This window comes from Spathaspora passalidarum (assembly GCF_000223485.1).
Source record: "Spathaspora passalidarum NRRL Y-27907 unplaced genomic scaffold SPAPAscaffold_7, whole genome shotgun sequence".
Taxonomy (NCBI): Eukaryota; Fungi; Ascomycota; class Pichiomycetes; order Serinales; family Debaryomycetaceae; genus Spathaspora; species Spathaspora passalidarum.
Genome location: NW_006767431.1, coordinates 420,258 through 433,396, shown reverse-complemented (window position 1 = coordinate 433,396; position 13,139 = coordinate 420,258). Strand labels below are relative to the sequence as shown.

The window sequence follows — 13,139 nt, the reverse complement described above, 5'->3', positions numbered from 1 at the left end:
CCGAAATACTAACAAGTGGAAAATGGTTTCTATTGTTGATAAGCAAGTCCATTTACGGAGATTTTGGTTCGGCCGTGAATTGCTCTGTCAAGTAATACATTTGGAGTTAGCAAAAAAAAAAGCATAGCCACCAATGTCTATTCTAGACTTTAAGAAACTCATAATTGGTAAAACTTTACAATAAGAACAATTAGGTCATAGTTCTGATGAAGGGGTAGATTAAGTATTCTATGTAATTATATTATGCTAAATCCGGTGAAACAACATCAAACTTTTTACAATATTCTTCAGTTTGATTATTTGGATAAAACTTCAATTGGGAACCATCATCTTCGGTTGGAGCTACAACTTTAAAAGACTCCGGCACAATAAACAATTCATCCTTCATCCCACTCAACTTTCTCAATTCCAATTCCACCAATGGCATCAACTCATTAACCAAAACTAAGTTGTGAGGGTCTTCAAGGATCTTTCTTGTGTTTATGCCGCGAAATTCATCTTCGTGTGATTTGAGATAAGTTTCGAGTACTTTATTAATCGCAATTGCTCGTCTGCTATAATATAGCTTGTTATCTTTATATGAAGGGTGGGATTGGTGTGCTTCGTCAGGGGTGATTGTTATATGACGGAGATGGATACGACGTTTCCCACATTTATCCAATGCTAAGAAGTTAGTACTGTGGTCCGAGGGAGACATTCGAGGTGGTGTCTTCTTTGGTTGTGGGTTACTTAAATACAAGCTCAGTTCAAGTGATGGAATTGGTTCTTCTTCATCCATATCAAGGTGTATTTGATTGTTACCATCATCATCATCATCCATATCTAATTCGATTTTTTCATTATTAACAACAGAATTTGACTCTTCCTCATCCATATCCAAGTTTATCTTGTCCTTGTTGGAAATTTCTTTCTCAGTTTCATCATCCATATTCAATGCTATCTCATCATTATTAGAAGACTTCGACTGTTCTTTACTGTTAACCTCCCCTTTATAGCTTACACTCGCTTCAAATAACACATGCAAATGAGCTGAGAACCAATATCTCGGACGTAAATGATGCAATAAGAACTTATTCAACGGACTCCCCAACTCCTTATTCTCTATATCCTTCTTAAAAAACGGTTTAAGAGCCAATAGTTTTCGTTTATCACCATAATCTTCAATTCCCACGGGCCAATCATGACTCATCACCACATCCAAGTCATGATTCATCATATACAACTTTATAAATGCGGTCAATTTCTGATGATAAACGCTCACGAGTTCATCTCTGCGATACGGTGGTTTTTCAACATACATGTTATTGCGCAAGAACGTGGATCTATTGAAAATTCCACTCCATCCTGCGATCTGAATTCCTCGATACCATACACTACCAAATTCACCAAGATAATACATTCGCGGAGCAACCCAGCCTCCATACTTGAGTTCTTGCAAATACGCACTATTTTCATGATTCCCGCCAATGAAAATCGTAAGACAAGGTGCAGTTAACGCGCCACTATAGTAGGAATGGAAATCACCAAGGGCACGGTATTTAGCGGGTACATTGAGGGCTTGGTAGTCTTGAGTGCTCCGAAGAGCTTGAAAGTCACCTAAAATCAAGAGAAGATCCGTTTTAGGATCGATCTTGGCGTAGATCTGCTCGAGTTCGCCATGGGCACATCCTTGGATGGCAATTCTGACAGATGACATTTGTTTAATGCTACAGTATTTTTTTTTTTTAGCAAGAGTTTGAAAGCTGGTTTTAAGTTTACAATTTCTATAAGTAAAATCAGAATCCAAAATTTTATATATAACTTATACAATTTATGTAACATCTCTAAAACTTAAAGACTTGTTCCTTGGTGTAACCCAATTCAGCCAAAGCACCGGTCAATTCACCTTGGTCGGTTGGAGAAACCTTTGGACCAGAGACAGCCTTGTACAAACCTGGAGGACCACAGACAAAGACCTTGGTGTCAGAAGAAGGCTTGTCCAATTCGGAAGCTAAAAAGTCCTTGGTGATGTAACCAACCTTACCTTCCCAGGCTTCACCTTCTTTGGCCTTGTCAACGAAGTAAGTGACCTTGACTTGGTCCTTGTGGGCATTGGCAATAGCGTCGATTTCCTTCTTGATCAAAATATCATCAGTGGAAACATTACCAAAAATCAAGTTGACCTTAGTCTTGTCAGTTGGGTTCTTGGTGATTTCGTGCAACAATTGGTACAATGGAGTGATACCGGTACCACCACCAATCAAGGAAATAGACTTGAATTGGTTTGGTTCCCACTTCCACTTGACAACTGGACCCTTGAAGGATAAGGTTTCGTTTTCCTTCAAGTCAAAGATGTGGCTAGACATCTTACCACCTTCGTACTTCTTGACGACGAATTCAATGGTACCCTTTTGTTCAGTGTCGGAAACTGGGGTGTATGGACGGATAACGTTGTTACCCTTAGCAGTGACAAACTTGGTCAAGAGACAAGAAGCAGTGACTAAACCGGAAAGTTCGTCTTCGGAATTGAGCTTGAAAGTCAAGTGCTTGGTGTTGTGAGTCAAGTCTTCAGATTTGAGAAGCTTTAAGTCAACCCATTCGTTGTCACCTTTAAAGGTGACTTTAGCTTCGTTGGAGATTGGGGCAGTAGACATAGTTGAGTATTGGTAGGCTAATCCGATAGAAGCAACAGCGACTCCAGCAATAGGGATTAAATATTTAGGGTGGGAAAGTTTGGCGAAAGAATGAGAAAGTGACATTGTGGATTACGAAATAGATAAGTAAACACAGTGGTGACGAGAAAAAGAACGAAAGAAGGAACTTAAATGGCGTAAAATTCCAAACTGTGGAATTGTAATTTTTCAACCATTGCAGTTCCCACCAAAGGGAAAAGTTATTTTCCGATTGGGCGAGAACGTTCACAATAATAAAACGTGAACAATAAATGAGGGAATAGTGGCGTTGAATGCGGTTATACCGGCACTAATTGAAAGCTGCACCATTCGACCCACCACATACACACCTTCTCTCCATCTAATTGGCTTATCAATTGCAAATTACCCCAGCATAATAATTAGTAATCTATGACTTAAAATCTAAAAAAAAAAAGTTGGAATTCCAACCATTCCGCGAACTGCATATAACCGATATCCCCCAGCCCTTAAACTCCCCCCCCAACCGCCTCCTCCCATGGCCAATGCAGCAAAACATTATATGCACTACCAAAAATTGGTTCATAATCATATGATCTGTTGCTTTCAAAACCAAAACCAAAAACACATTTAAAGCAACTACTAGTACAAATGCTTCGTAATAAATCACCAAAGGAATTGATCAATATATCACGAAACTTGGTTCAACCTCTCCTCCCCCACTTCCACAAAGGTCAATCAGGCAAGGTCACTGTAATAGGAGGCAATGAGGATTACACAGGAGCTCCGTTCTTTGCTTGCCATTCAGCAGCATTAGTAGGTGCTGACTTATCCCATGTTATATGTGAGCGCCATGCTGCCCCCGTTATCAAGTCATATCTGCCTGACTTGATGATTCATCCATACTTGTATGATTTGGATAATCCTGCTATCAAATTGGCACAAGCGGAAATCGACCAATTGAGAAAAACCCCTTTGAAGGATGTGATAACTGATGGAGCCCTACTAAATTCTATAATTGATGATTTGGTTATGCCGAAAGTGAAGGGATTGCTTGCCAGAACCGACATTGTTGTTGTAGGACCTGGGTTTGGAAGGGATCCATTAATGATGAAATCATTGGTTCGCATTATTGATGAAATTAAACAGATGGACTTGCCGATCATCCTTGATGCTGATTCATTATTTCTAATTTCCATTTATCCAAACATTATTCTGGGCTATAAGAAGGCCATAATTACTCCGAACGTTGTCGAGTTTGATCGTATTGCAAAGACATTGGGAATTGACTCAAGCATATCTGAACAAAACGTCAATACACTTATTGAAGAAACGCAAACCATGAGCAAGAAACTAGGAGTCACTGTGATCAGGAAGGGAAGACAAGAAGTCATTGCCTACCAGGATACTTATTTGGTGAATGACTTCTCAGGATCTAGTAGAAGAGTTGGCGGACAAGGCGATACCCTTACAGGATCACTAGCTACGTTTGTCAACTGGTCATATAACTATCTTGACAAAGTATGGGACACAAAGGGAGATATTCTGGAGGGTGATGCCCAAGTTCTTGCATGTTATGCTGCATGCTCACTTGTAAGAAGTTCAGCGGCCAAGGCGTTTGCCAAGCATGGAAGAGCGATGCAGACTACAAACGTCCATGAATGCTTACCTACTGCATTCGCTGAACTATTTGAAAGTAACCAAAAAGCAAATATTTAGTGTATATTAATATATCATCATGTATATCACATATGTCTCGGGGAGGAGGAGGGGGGGATAGTTTTACCTAATTGAGGGGCAATCTATCACGTGACGATTTTTTATTTTTCCCCACTAAAGATAAATCCCGAGGGTAATAAATTTATCACTTGTAAATTTAAATTTATCAGCAATCGTCAGCTGTTCTTTCTCCAGCAATACATCTTTAAAGTATACTTTTTGATTATATATATTTAATAGAAACACGCTATATCATGGACTCAGCAAGTTGTGGACCTACCAGTGCCCTCCAAAATCTTTCCAAGCATGCGCAAAGAGACACCTCACTCCAGCATCTGCAATCGAGAAACATTCAAACCGGAGCCAACCCAATACATGGTTTCCGCAGCGGGAATATTGATCCACGGTTGAATAATGATTTCCAGAGGTTTAATCAAAGTGGGGATATTGGTGGACAGGCTTTCATGAATAATGTTCGCTTGCAAACTGAACTGCCTCAAATACAAGGACAACCCCAAATGATGGGTCAACCCGGGTGGGTCAATGATTTTTCAAACTTATCGATTAACAAATCCACACAGCAGCACCCGATCCAGTCAAATGACTGGCAACAGCAATTTATGCAAATTCGTCAGCAACAACAGGCCCAACCTCAGGCGCAGGTAGCACAAGGATCACAAATAACACCTGGTTACATGAGTGGGCGACTTAATTATGGAATGAATAGCATGGTCCAATCTCACCCTGTATATGAACAACAATCGGAACATCAAGAAGTTCACAAGATGGAACAGCAACAGAAGCAATTTGAGAGTCAATTTGATATGATTGAACAAGAACTCATGGCACAAGCAAGGACTGCAGAAACAGACGCGGTTGAGATTGAGATTGCTGATAGTAACAATGCCAAAGATAAAGAGGAGTTTGCACAGACAGCTAGAAAAGTCCAGTCGGCGATGTTAAGTGCCAATTCCCAAGACGAAGAGATGCAAAACAAAATTAATAACTCCAGCTTCTTAAAGTTGATGAATTCCATTGGTAATAGGCACGTCGAGTTGGAAGGAGATAAGCTAGTCGATGTTGCCTCGGGACAGGATATTCGCGAACAACAACAAAACCAAGAAGACATTGCTAGTGCAGCTCCACGAACTCTTGATAACCATTGCATCGTCGACAATCCAGTGCATCATGATGGATGGGTGCAAGATGGACAGATAAACCTCCAACAACAACGGGCCCAGAGCTCTGATGTTAAAGATCCAGCTCATGAAAACAAGTTGCCTGACCCTTTAGCCCATATTAAGGATGGACAATTGGAGGATATAAATGATCCATTTACAGCTGCTAGAATCATCAGTGGTGGCCAAGTACAAGCAAATGATTGGATGGATGATGTAGACTGGTTAGACCAAACTGTTCCTGCACCACATATAAACCGTATGATGCAAGAGCTGTATGATGATTATCGGCATGAAGATGACTTACAATAGTCCTGTAGATTGGTTGTATTTGTATCATCGGGGACACATGTGAGGTACAGGAATTACGTCATGGGCTAAGAAATGTTATAGTTTGTGTCAAACAAACGGTCAAATAATTATATAGTAATGAACAAGACAAACTAAAGTTAACCTAGTAATCAGTACAAAGAAGGAACCACTAATTGGGACAAATAATAAACAGAAAGGGATTAAGCCGAGGCGCTTCACTTTATCAACGTGATGAGCAAGAGAATAAAAAAAAACTTGATTAAGAACTCGGACATAACATGTGACGTAATGATGAGCATCATCGCACATAAGTTTATTGCACAAACGGAAATCCTTTATCCATTGTGTTTGATTGTGTTTGATTGTCTTTATCTTATTCTCTTTGTATTATGTACCAACTGGTTATGTCATAGATTGTACAAACACTGGTCGAGACCAGTATCAAGCAAGATAAACGTTTATGCCAATTCTAGAACTACTGCATATTTCCGCACATGCCGGATCAACGATTATTACACTCATTGAAAATTATCGAACCAATTAGCTCGAGACATTAGCATGTGTCAGGATCATCACTAACTAAAATAGAGGCGACGGCTGACCAGGAACCACTGGTGATGTGCATGATTGATTGCGGAAAAACCAAAGAAAAAAAGAACAATTTAAAAAAAGAAAAGACATGATGCGTTTAGTTCAGTCTCATGATTGAAAAAAAATAGGTGACTAACAGTAGTCAGGGTTTACCACAATACACATTCTTAATCAAACTCATCGCAGAATGCATTAACATCACATAACATCCTTTGCATTGTTATTAGATTGTCTATACTTGCGTTTGCTATTCTAGATCCAGGAATTATTACATCATACAACGTTTGTTTAAAAACGGTTTCATATTATCGGAAAAACTTGGAGGCTCACAAATGAATGTGACACAAAATCTGTCAAAAGTACAACCAAAAAAGAAACGACGTTGGATCGGACTGCATGTAACCTAAAGAGATCTCATAGTATAAGAAATTATTTTTTATCAAAACTGCACAACAAAAAAAACACTAAGCCCAAAAATAGACGCAGACATCGCTAATGTTCACCATACCTGAAATAATTTTCGTTGCAGACAGGAGAGGCAAACAAGAAAATTATTTTTGATTCTCGTAACGTTGCCTTTGTTCTCGCCCCTCCCCTCCCCCCCTATCAGTATAAATAACCATCCTTATCCCCTTGTATTATCACTTGCTGTTTATTTAGTCTATACTTTACACTTTTTTTAAAACAAATATTTATACATACACTACTATACACAATATGACCGTATCCACTCCTTATCATATCGCAAAGCCATTCAAAGTTTCCATCATTGGATCCGGTAACTGGGGTACCGCTGTTGCCAAACTCGTGGCTGAAAACACTGCCGAAAAGCAAGAAATATTCGAACGGGAAGTCAATATGTGGGTCTACGAAGAAATGATCGAAGACCGCAAACTTACCGACATCATCAATACCGAACACGAAAACGTCAAGTATCTCCCAGATGTTAAGTTACCTGCCAACTTGATTGCCAACCCTGATATTGTTGATACAGTGAAGGACGCTGATTTGATTGTGTTCAACATTCCTCATCAATTCTTGGGAAGAATCGTCAAACAACTAGATGGCCACGTCAAGCCTACCGCCAGAGCCATTTCCTGTTTAAAGGGATTGGAAGTTGGTCCTGAAGGTTGTAAATTATTATCCACATCCATCACTGAAAAGTTGGGAATCTACTGTGGTGTTCTTTCTGGTGCCAATATCGCTTCAGAAGTCGCTAGAGGAAGATGGTCTGAAACTTCTATCGCATATACCTTACCAGCTGATTTCCGTGGAGCTGGACGTGATATTGACGAATTTGTATTGAAGCAATGTTTCCACAGACCTTACTTCCACGTCAGAGTCATCAGAGATGTCGTTGGTGCTTCCATAGCCGGTGCCTTGAAAAACGTTGTTGCCTGTGCCGTTGGTTTCGTCATTGGTGCTGGTTGGGGTGATAACGCTCGTGCTGCCATCATGAGAATTGGTATCAGAGAAATCATCAACTTTGCTTCTCATTGGGAGAAGTTTGGTATTAAGGGGTTAGCTCCACCAAGTCACTCTACATTCACCGAAGAAAGTGCTGGTGTCGCTGACTTGATCACTACCTGTAGTGGTGGTCGTAACGTTAAGGTTACTAAATACATGGTTGAAAACAATGTTGATGCCTGGGAAGCTGAAAAGATTGTCTTGAAGGGTCAAAGTTCCCAAGGGATAATCACTGCTAAGGAAGTTCACGAATTATTGGAAAATTTCCTGTTACAAGATCAATTCCCATTATTTGAAGCTACATACAAGGTTATCTACGAAGATGGAAGTGTTGAAGATTTCCCAAGACTTTTAGAAGATGATTCTGTATGTTAGACACTGCTTCACGAAATTTCATGTACAATAGATAGATTCTTTGGTTTCCTTTTTTTATGATTATTTATAGATTAATTCAAATATAGACATTGATGTTACATTTTCTGTAGCAACAACCCCTCTTTGTTTCCCGATGAAACATACGAACAACCCTAGGTTGCATTAAAGTATCATATTCGTAAAAATTTGGATTGTTTTGCAGTAATCTGGAACCATCACGCGATAACAAAACAAAGCAAAACAAGACAAATAAAAAAAAAATAAAAACAACAATCTACTACAAAAGTATTAGAAAAACTTGGTTGCACCGTTATTAAACCCCGGTGTATTCTTCTTGTTGTAGTATTGATCACTTTTGGTCAACCCCTCATCACTAAAATTATCACCCAAATCCGGTCCACTATAAATAGTACCATCCCAACAATATCTCTTGAAGCATCGCTTACATTGCTCGGATTGTTCTTGGCCATTTCTTTCTTGACTTCTCCTAATAATTGCACAACCCATACATGCCGCCCATTCGGAATCCAATGTCCCGTTTTTTCTTGTGGATACTTCATATCCATTTCTAATCATTGAACGTCGTTCATTTTCTGAGTAGACTAATTTGAATGTAGATGTATTTGACCAATATGAAAAAGGTCGGTTAGGCAAATATACCACGACTGGAACCCCATATATATCATCAGTTAACGTAGTCAAATTTTGTGCATCGCATCCAAAAAACGCAGGTTTGGAAGTAAGGTTTAAGTTTCTGAACGTGGACTGATCGGGAACATAAGGGAATGCCAAATTTTCGCCTTGAAGAGAGAATTGCCGTTCATAAGTTGCTATTAAAGATCTCCCGTCTGGCCAACCATCAGTATTGGCTGAATTATCGTGGGCAAATATAACATCAACATTACGATTGAGAAGAGGTACCAATGGGATATTCTGACCATCTTCGGCACCATCGACAAGGAGCAAGGTATCGGAATTGGCGAGACGTGTTTTCTGATTTTTACTGTTGTAAAACGGGTTTGGATGATAATTGGCTACGTCACCGTTGTGTCTTTCAATAGGAGTAAGAATATATTTCTTGATTAACTCAATGAGGAAGCTTGGTAGCCCAGATTGATCTAATTCTGTGATTGCTTCATTGAATACACTAGACGATGTTCCCATTATAAACCCGGCATTATCATATCCACTCATGCAAGTTCCCTCCTTGGGGATCCCATCATCTAGGTTTGTCCCCAAGTACTTGATGTCAACAAACGAATTCAAAGAGGGATCCCATGAACCCATCTCATACGGAGTGAATTCAATAACAGTGGAGTTGATGCTCCTAATATAAGTTCCATGCTCACGACAAACGGCACTTATTATAGGAAATGGCATCAGAAAATTCTTAAAGCTTGAGCTATTGGTGATATCCGACCAAAGCATAGCATCTCCGTTGTCCTTAAGTGTAGATAGTAACTGGTATGAAAGAGCTCGTCCCCAAGGATCAGTTATGCTAGTTGCAAAGCCGGCCATTTGTTTTCCTAACACATCTAATGAAATCATAGCCCACATTAATTTGTTAGCTGCCACATTCAATCCATAGTAGTCAAGAATAGAATGCTCAAAATTCCATAGAATGTTATCGCGCATCACTTGTTCAACGGAGGGGAAGTCAATACATGCTAAGCTGCCTATTAGCCAACTGCCGCCTGACAATCCTGTGATGTACGATGATGACTGGAGAAGGCCAGCTAAAGTTCTATCTGGTGATGTTACTCTAGAATCAAGTGCAGCTAACTGACCTGCACCACTCAACATTGCCCGATATCCACCTCCACTAAATGCTAGACCAATGATGGGTTTGTTTGTTTCCAAAAATTTGTCAATATCGAAATCGGACATGTTAGCGTTGTGTAAAAAGTTAGTGAGATGCAATTTTGAAAATTTGCCTCTATTTGAAATATATCCAACCTCCTTAGAGTTTATTGCTGTAGCTAGTCTAGTTAGTTTGGTGCCAGGACATTTCACTTTTCCTGGAGTATAATCGTTAGTTGGCGATGTTGCAAAAACTGGCAACAATAACGTTAAATATAATATTAGGTTCATCTTGGTTTTCAATTTGTTCTTGAATAAACTTGATCTTGCAAATAGGTGGTACATCATTGGAACCATTTTATAAGATGGTACTTTGGGAGAATTCGATCACACACTAAGGGCTTCTTGGTTGCAAGTCCCAGAATTTGTAAGTGCACAGATCTATGGGTGCGACCGTTGCCGGACCCAAACAATGTTTTCGCAACAATAATCCAGGTGGCAGGGTACAATCACATTGTTGGAACTATGTGCTGCATAGCATTGATATGTCAAGCCCATTGTTCCATTGTTCTTGTTGTTTGGTAACGTTAATTATACAGGTGGAAAAATGATCTACATTTGGAGATGGCTGCGAATACCAATGGTTTTTCCATTGCACAGATTTTTGTCAACTACAATTTTGGTCATTTCTGAAAAAGCAAAAAAAAAAAAATTAAAAATAAAACAAAAATTATTGTCTCTAAATAAGATCTTTAATGAAGAAGACAGTAGCCTCTAGCCTCTCAATAGAGCTCAGTACCTCCATCTTTGATACCTGGAATATTGTTCCCGTTATAATACTTGCCAGTAAGAGTAAGTCCTTCATCATCGTAATTCTCACCAATATCAGCACCCTTATAAATGGTACCGTCCCAGCAATATCTTTTGAAGCATTGTTTACACTGTTCAGATTGCTCTTGACCAGTTCTTTCTTGTTGTCTTCTGATGATAGCACAACCAACACATGCAGCCCAATCTGAATCTAAAGTTCCATTCTTTCTGGTAGCTACTTCATACCCGTTTTTAATCATTCCTCTTCTTTCATTTTCTTTATATTCCATTTTAAAAGTAGAAGTATTGGACCAGTAGCTAAATGGACGATTTCCAATATATACTACAAGTGGAACATCATAGATGTTGTCTGTTAATGTAGAAAGATTTTTAGCATCACAGCCAAAAAATGTAGGTTTTGAAGTTAAATTCAAGTTTCTGAATGAGCTTTGGCCGGGAACATATGGGAATGCCATGCTCTTACCCTGTTGGACAAATTGTCTTTCATAAGTAGCAATCAAAGATGTGCCATCTGGAAATCCCTTATGGTCATTAGAATTATCATGGGCAAAAATTATATCCACTTTACGATTGAGTAATGGAAGTAATGGCACATTTTGGCCATCTTCTCCTCCATCTACCAAATGCAAAATTTTTGATCCTGAGATGGTAGTTTCTGGGTTAGTTGATTTGTAGAATGGATTTGGATTATAGTTGGCGACGTCTTCATTAGATTTAGATAATGGATCAAGAATATACTTCTTAATCAAATCGTTGATAAATGGCGGAAGACCAGCCTTGTCTAACTGCAAGATAAATTGGTTAAACAATGATGAGGAAGTACCCATAAGGAATCCCGCGTTGTCGTACCCATTTATACAGTCCTTCTTAGGAACACCGTCATCTAATTGTGTTCCAAGATATTTGGTTTGAACAAATGTGTTCAAACTAGGATCAAATGATCCAACTTCATAAGGAGTTATCTCAAATACGGTGGAATTCAAATTGATAATTGTGGAATTTGGCGCTCTCCCATCGGCCACTAAAATAGGGAATGGAATATCATAGCTTTTAAAAGCAGGCAAAGAAGTAACGTCTGACAACAAGAATGCATCTCCTTGGTCTTCAGTAGCTGCTAATAATGGATAAGAAAGAGCTCTTCCCCAGATATCAGTCATACTAGTTTCAAACCCAGCCAAATCTTTACTCCAGACTTGCATTGATATAGCTGCCCACATGATCTTATTAGCAATGAAATTGTCACCATAATAATCAAGCAAAGCGTTGTCTATATCCCATAATTTCTTATGAGCAAGTACTTCATCAATAGAAATAAAATTGTTTGAAATAAGACTTCCAACAAGCCAATTCCCACCGGAAAGACCTGATAAGTATGTAGTGGATTGTAAAAGACCAGCCAAGGTTTTATCTTTTGATTTCACCCTTGAATCATAAGCTGATATTTGTCCCGCACCACAAAGCATAGCCCGGTACCCACCACCACTGAATGCCATACCAATAACTGGCAACGGTGCCCCACTATCAAGGAACCCATCAACATCGAAATCACGCATTGATACCAGTTTAAGGAACTGGCGCAAATTAGTCTTGGCAATGTCTTTCCGATTGTTAACATATTCTACTTCAGATGCACAAATTCCATTAGCTTCCCGTGTTAATTTCCCTCCTGGGCATTTGACTTTCCCCGGGGTGTAATTTTTCGTAGGAGATATAGCAATTGCCAATTGAATCAAAAGCAAGATTGCTAATACATGCATTATTGTGATTGGCTTTCAATTCTAACATTTCTAAAAAGTGGGAAATAGGGGGGGATGTATAGTCCTTTTTACATTATTACTAAACAATGAACGTGCTTTTCTCCGCAATTGTGTTTTTCATAAATTGATTTATAATTACGAAATATTTTTTTGATTGTGATGAGATTTTGGTTGTTTCATTTACGAGAAAATGGAACGATCAGGTTATTTCATCAGGGAGTTCGTAATATCCTTTACCCCAGTTCAACTGTATCTTAATTTTTACAGGACCATTAGTTAGTGATAATTATCAATTGGTCTGATATATTGTGTGGGATTATTGTTGTGTTGTGAAAATCCCACAAGATAATTTAGTTACACTCACAACATTACTATGGAAGAAAATGAGTTGATTTTATTGTTTGTTTACTTTTATGGTTAAACGGGTATAAAAAAGTTGTCTCTATTATATTTTATACTTTATCAGATTATGTCTGACT

General features: G+C 38.9%; 7 protein-coding genes across 7 annotated transcripts; 3 read left to right on the top strand and 4 right to left on the bottom strand. All coding sequences in view use genetic code 12, as the record gives it.

Moving 5' to 3' along the window:
* Nucleotides 1-197: 197 nt before the first annotated feature.
* MCR1 (cytochrome-b5 reductase) lies at nucleotides 198-2,826 on the bottom strand (the record flags this gene model as incomplete). The annotated part of the gene is made up of 1 exon (XM_007377343.1): nucleotides 198-2,826. One exon carries the CDS (start codon nucleotides 2,736-2,738, stop codon nucleotides 1,824-1,826), a length of 915 nt encoding a protein of 304 aa, XP_007377405.1.
* Nucleotides 242-1,696, bottom strand: DBR1 (RNA lariat debranching enzyme; the record flags this gene model as incomplete). Its single annotated transcript, XM_007377344.1, has 2 exons — nucleotides 242-740; nucleotides 861-1,696. 2 exons carry the CDS (start codon nucleotides 1,694-1,696, stop codon nucleotides 242-244), a joined length of 1,335 nt encoding a protein of 444 aa, XP_007377406.1.
* A 406-nt stretch (nucleotides 2,827-3,232) lies between the features above and the next one.
* SPAPADRAFT_63273 (uncharacterized protein) lies at nucleotides 3,233-5,970 on the top strand (the record flags this gene model as incomplete). The annotated part of the gene is made up of 1 exon (XM_007377341.1): nucleotides 3,233-5,970. The coding sequence occupies one exon, from the start codon at nucleotides 4,604-4,606 to the stop codon at nucleotides 5,837-5,839; it is 1,236 nt and encodes a 411-aa protein (XP_007377403.1).
* Nucleotides 3,282-4,349, top strand: SPAPADRAFT_143283 (NADHX dehydratase; the record flags this gene model as incomplete). The annotated part of the gene is made up of 1 exon (XM_007377342.1): nucleotides 3,282-4,349. The coding sequence occupies one exon, from the start codon at nucleotides 3,282-3,284 to the stop codon at nucleotides 4,347-4,349; it is 1,068 nt and encodes a 355-aa protein (XP_007377404.1).
* A 1,135-nt stretch (nucleotides 5,971-7,105) lies between the features above and the next one.
* GPD2 (Gpd2p) lies at nucleotides 7,106-8,371 on the top strand (the record flags this gene model as incomplete). Its single annotated transcript, XM_007377340.1, has 1 exon — nucleotides 7,106-8,371. The coding sequence occupies one exon, from the start codon at nucleotides 7,148-7,150 to the stop codon at nucleotides 8,270-8,272; it is 1,125 nt and encodes a 374-aa protein (XP_007377402.1).
* A 183-nt stretch (nucleotides 8,372-8,554) lies between these two features.
* Nucleotides 8,555-10,363, bottom strand: SPAPADRAFT_157445 (phospholipase B2; the record flags this gene model as incomplete). The annotated part of the gene is made up of 1 exon (XM_007377339.1): nucleotides 8,555-10,363. One exon carries the CDS (start codon nucleotides 10,361-10,363, stop codon nucleotides 8,561-8,563), a length of 1,803 nt encoding a protein of 600 aa, XP_007377401.1.
* A 401-nt stretch (nucleotides 10,364-10,764) lies between these two features.
* Nucleotides 10,765-12,660, bottom strand: SPAPADRAFT_157443 (lysophospholipase 2; the record flags this gene model as incomplete). Its single annotated transcript, XM_007377338.1, has 1 exon — nucleotides 10,765-12,660. The coding sequence occupies one exon, from the start codon at nucleotides 12,658-12,660 to the stop codon at nucleotides 10,855-10,857; it is 1,806 nt and encodes a 601-aa protein (XP_007377400.1).
* Between the last annotated feature and the right edge of the window lie 479 nt (nucleotides 12,661-13,139).